Here is a 5,594-nt window from a genome sequence, read left to right on the forward strand (position 1 = left end):
CAATTCCAAAGCTTGAATCAAATCCACAATTCAGAACCCTCCAACAACTACTTGTCAAAGGTTTGAAATGTCTTAAACCTTTAGGTAATTTTTCTCTGCACCATATCAATTCCAACATACACCCAACCTTTCTCTCCAAAATGACAAAAATGGGTGTAAATAAAAATGACTTCCAAAATTTATTATCCAGAACATTCTGGATTTGAATATCCAAAACACATTTTTGAATTCTGGAAATTTTTATCCGAAATACATTTTTAATTTTTTGTTCCGGATTTCTTCGTCCAGAATGTATTTTTTTTCAATTATATTTTCTATTCTGGATTTTTAAATCCAGAACAAGGGTAATTTTGGAAATTAAAAAAATAATAGGGTGCAAGTAAGAATTGATATGGTGCAGGAAAAAATTGCATTACCTTTCGGTAACATATCCAAGTGAGCAAACCTTAACTTCTAAACAAATTTTGTAAGGTTGAATTAGATTTAAAATACATTTCTTAATATAGTATCAGAGTGTATCTTAACGAGAATTTGTTGGTCTTATCAGACCACCCGCTATCGGTCCACCTATAAATATATAATCTCACGTACGAGTTGACAACCTTGACGTAATAAAATGTGTTGGAGAGATTAATTTTTGAGATATCACATCAACTAGAGATTATGAAATTTGAAATATATACAAATGAAACTTACATTGATCATTTTGAGAAGCTCAAGAGTGGAGAACATATGGATTGTTTTGCAAAATTTCTATAAGCAGAATCAACTTTTGAAGTTGAACTCCTGAGTGTTATTCAGGTTATTGATATCATTATTCAAAAAGAATGATTACATCAGTGGGTGGAGACAAATTCTTTGCTTATGCTGAAAGCTTTTTCTGATAGTTCCCTTATTCTAAGGAAGTTAAGGAATATATGGAATAATGTTGTGGAGTGTATTAAGGAAAGAAATTACTGTGCTGATAATTTAGTTGTTTATGGTTTGAGAATTTACTCATTATTTCTGACTTTAGTAGAAATAAGTGTGATCCTAAACATTTGAGATCCTTGCATTAAGAATGTTGCTCATAATTGATAATGATTATAGTATTAACTTCATTCTTCCCTTTTGATTTCTAAAAAAAAACTTGAACACCTTTGGTTAAACTGAAATTTTTTGCAACAATTCATCTACTCAGTTGATAGTATATATGGTTTAGGATCTTCTGTGACATACACTTTTTGTTTGCTTTAATTCATGTTTTTAGGGATTCAACATAGTGAAAGGAAAAACAAAGCTCCATTTTACCTTAGCATAACAAAAGTTGTAACATGATAGAAAAGGATGTTTGTCTTGGAAGAAATACCAGAACAATTTTATTTGATTACACTTTTTGCTTTTGTGACAATAATAATACAAGATGAAGAAGCATCATGCAATGAAAATGAGCAGCAGCAACAACAACCCAAAGGAAAATTGGGAGGATAAACAATACAAGGTATGGAAATTAAAAACCAATTTCATCTTCCAAGGTTTTCTTCTGTTTTTAACTTCTTCAATCAGCCTCCTCTAACAATCAAGTTTAGCAAGAAATCCTTGTAGTTTCCTCTAGCAACCTCTTCAACTTTCTGGGACAAAGAAACTCCATATAGGTTATGGTACTGTGCTTTGATTTCCTTCATATCAATGTCAGCTCTAGTAACAATGACACGAGTAAGAGATTTCTTAGTATTCTTATCCACATCAATTCTCAATGCCTCATTCAAAACCTGCACACAAATAAAGAATGCAAGTTATAAGAAATTTCATATTTGTCATAATGGAACAAAGTAAAAACAATTGCAAGAACTTCATCTAACCTTGCTGAAGTATATTTGTGGAGTACAAAGGCATTGCACAGTCTCTTTAAATCTTAAATCATCAAGATCCTAGCCACAATCAGAGAAGGTTTAATCAGGAGTAGAATCTCATCATATTTGAAGTTTACAACAGAACCTCAAAACTATGGAATTATATGAAGATACCATGATCAGAGCTCAAATGTAATGGTGCATCAGTAGTGTTAAGACTAACTCATACTGATATTTCTTGAAAAAAATTAAGACTACACATAATCTCATGGTTTTTGTAACATTTACAACAATAGCCTCTTGTATTGAGATATATGGTGTAATCAATGCATAAGAATGTAAATAGAGAACTTAGAGATAGAAAAAATGAAAGATGTTGTGTGTAATCTGAGAAAATTTTAACTATTGTCACTATAATTTGCTCTGGTACTATTTAATACCTCATCAAGGTTCTTGCCAGAAATCTCTTTGTAGTGCTTGTAAACTGCTTGAAGATGTAGCTTGCTTCTTGTTGCCAATATCCTTATCACTTCATCATCCTCATTAATAGGCTTCTTGTGAGCATTCTTGATGGCATTGGAGAGGACTTTGGCCTCTGATTTTGCAGTGTCATCTTTAACCTTCTTTCCTTCATATCTATAGGCACTTAGTAGAGCAATCAATAGCTGTTCACACAAGTAATAGGTGTTAATTTGACTTAGATATTGTGCTATATACCTCAAAGAACACATCATATACAACAAATTCACCTAAACATCATTTCTAATCTAACATCTACTTATTTTATCAAACACTATCTTGCAAGTTGCATCTCTTTTCTATGCTTTGGTTGGACATTGACACAATGTGCTTTATATGACAACCATCATGGTTAAGAACCAATAACTATCTTCTAATACATGTCACACAAAGATTGACTGAGACTATAAACTATAGATGCATAATGAACTGGTGAATCAAGATTCATACAGCAATTTCTCTGACAAGATGGTGCAAGTGTACCTCACCTTTCTTTCAATTCCATGGATGTGTGAGGCAACATCTTCTTCAATGGAGTGGTCAAAGAGGGAATGATAGGCCTTTCTAGCTCCCAATAGCTCTTCTGAGGATCTAGTGCATGCAACCTCAATCAAAACTCCATATGCATTTTGGCCCTTCTTCAGGGCCTCTTTTACAAAACGGGCATCTCTTTCCCAAGGGTGCATGGACCACAACACCACAGCATTCTGATTAAACCAGTCACATCAGGGACCACATATCAGATCAATAGTTCCAACTTTTGTTCTATGTATTTTAATATTTGGATCTTGCTTTTGAAAGTATTAGATATGAATAAAGCCAAGTCATATCTGCCAGAAATTTTCATTGCTTTTCTTTAATATTGAAAAGAGAATTTAATGATAATAATAATAAGAGTTATCAAAAACCAAATTTTACTTTTTCATAAAACCTGTAATGTTATTTTCAATATATGTATACATATATAAAAGTTTAAACACACTCCTTTAGTATATAATCAAATTGAAACATAAACAATTAATGATCCCAAATTAACATTTTTTATATGCCCTTATAAGAACAATTCAGCTTTCACTTTATCATCAAATAAATTAAAGAAAAGTAATATCAACATCTGGCCATGAAAGCTTGTTTCACAGTTTCCAAGGATATTCAACAAGGAACTCACTTCTGACATTGCAGAACAGAGTAACCATAAACATAATATTATGTACACAGAACAAATTAACCTAATAAAAGGAAAAATGTACCTTAAAACGCACGAATTCATGCTTGAGAAGATGAACATAGTGATCATCCCACCTCTGAAAATGGCGTTCATGATCCTCAGTGAACAAATGTGGTGTCTTCTTCCTGAAAGACTCTCTCTCCAGAGGATCCCATTTTCCCAGAGTTGTTACCAATGATTTCTCATCCACTCCATGCCCTGAAATCACCATCCAACTCTAATCATCAACCACATGCTTCTTCTTGGTTTTCCCAAAAAATGTCTTTCAGAAACAATCTTTGTTAAAAAAACAATATTAATTTCTGTCATACAAAACCAATACATTATATAAACTTATCTGTACATAAGATTAATTCTGATTCAACATTGGCACTCACAGCAAAAATACAGTATATACAATCATTTTAACCAAAAAAAAAACTAAACTTTGATAAACCCTTTTGATTAATTCAGCTTGTTTGATAAATGACACTCATGTTTAATATTAAAAATGAAGGAACATGGTACAAGGTTAGGAGTGATTGAAGAGAATGAGAGAACCTGAAAAAGCTTGGGTTATTGCTTCTAACTCTTGATTGAAAGCCATTGTGACTGTTCTGTGTGTGAACTTTGAAGATGATAGAGTTGTGACAAGTGATGGACAGTAAAGGGTATGGTCACTTTATAGGACCCTCCAAGGCTATTTTCGTCATTTAAGGTGCAATTCACAAAATATCAAGTGAAACTTCTTGTGTTCTTACCACCTTTGACCAATGTATTATGAACATGTGAAATGTTAAATATGAGAGTTACATGTGTGTACCTAGCAGAGGACTTGAAAAGACTCATTTGTCCTTGACATATATATATATATATATATGATGTTTCTGAACAGTAGTGGAATTAGTAAATAAGAGTTATTTTTTAATGCAGTTGAAATTATGCTAATGGAGCTTATTCTGAAACTGTAATGATTTTAATGAGTTTGAAATGTTATTGTGAATTGTGATAACAGTAAATATTGGTAAAATTCATAACTCAAGATTAATAGTGTAAATTTAGACTTCAGTTACAGATAAAACCAGTTCAAGATATAAAGTTAGATATAGAGATAGAGAGGGAGAGAGAAAAACTATTAATTTTTTTTGTAAGTTATTATTTGATGTGATTGCAGTTGCAGACATGCCCTTCATTTTGTGGTGTATGCAACTAAGCCCTTGGAATGTTTCAATTTGTAATATGGCCACTTAAAATGCTAGTATTTAAATATAATGCAATCATTAATTAATGTCAATGGAATAATTAAAGTGATTTTTATATAAGGGAACCATTGATCAGACTTACTTTTAAAAATTAAAGTTTATTCCTTTATCTTTCATTCTGATCTTATTAAAAAAAAGATTTATTTTTAAAGAATTTGTGTGTTGGATTAATCGAAAAAATCACATTTTGCAGTAATCTTACAAAAAATAATGTGAAGGAATTGTAATAATTGATTTTATATTTAAAACAATTATAATTGAAATGAAAAAAAAAATCTAGAAATAAGTTGATAACTTTTAGTTACAAGATTCACAATTTTACTTTCACATGTTAAAAATATATAATCCAAAATTTTGAGCAAGTTTCAAGCATGCATGAATAGTAGCTTTCTTATCACTCCAACAACAGTTTTTTGCAGTAATGTGACATATATAATAAATAATATTTTCAACATATACAAAAGTTTCACGATCAAATATTTAATTTAGTTTTGACCTTGGAGAAGGGCAACCTAGAACTTGATATGATAAGATCCTTATAATAAATTTAACCATTACAGATCACACCCAGTAAAGTATATTCGAAGAAAACTAATTTATATATATAATATTTAAACCATGTGTTCTTTAGTTAAAAATATATTTAATAAAATAGATATATAACTTTATTTATAATAAAGATATTAGAAAGTGTATTTTAAGTATAACTTTATTTATAACTTAATTTTTATAATGTAAAGTGAGGTTTGCATTCATTTGTATCTAACACATCCC

General features: G+C 30.6%; 1 protein-coding gene across 1 annotated transcript; it reads right to left on the bottom strand.

Annotated features, from left to right (window-relative positions):
- Positions 1-1,329: 1,329 nt before the first annotated feature.
- ANNAT4 (annexin 4) lies at positions 1,330-4,330 on the bottom strand. Its single transcript, XM_068630589.1, has 6 exons — positions 4,120-4,330; positions 3,602-3,777; positions 2,840-3,058; positions 2,273-2,497; positions 1,842-1,910; positions 1,330-1,751 (listed from the first exon to the last, which is right to left on the bottom strand). The coding sequence occupies exons 1-6, from the start codon at positions 4,163-4,165 to the stop codon at positions 1,542-1,544; spliced, it is 945 nt and encodes a 314-aa protein (XP_068486690.1). The 5' UTR covers positions 4,166-4,330; the 3' UTR covers positions 1,330-1,541.
- Positions 4,331-5,594: the final 1,264 nt, after the last annotated feature.

The sequence above is a fragment of the Phaseolus vulgaris genome, chromosome 11 (genome assembly GCF_051622355.1).
Source record: "Phaseolus vulgaris cultivar YP4 chromosome 11, ASM5162235v1, whole genome shotgun sequence".
NCBI classification, from domain to species: Eukaryota; Viridiplantae; Streptophyta; class Magnoliopsida; order Fabales; family Fabaceae; genus Phaseolus; species Phaseolus vulgaris.

Excerpts from the sequence above, each read along its gene's own strand:
- ANNAT4 (XM_068630589.1), bottom strand. The coding sequence starts at position 4,165 with ATGGCTTTCAATCAAGAGTTAGAAGCAATAACCCAAGCTTTTTCAG. Across the intron at positions 3,778-4,119 it reads AATAACCCAAGCTTTTTCAG|GGCATGGAGTGGATGAGAAA; the intron begins GTTCTCTCATTC and ends TGGTGATTTCAG. Across the intron at positions 3,059-3,601 it reads ATGAATTCGTGCGTTTTAAG|AATGCTGTGGTGTTGTGGTC; the intron begins GTACATTTTTCC and ends TGGTTTAATCAG.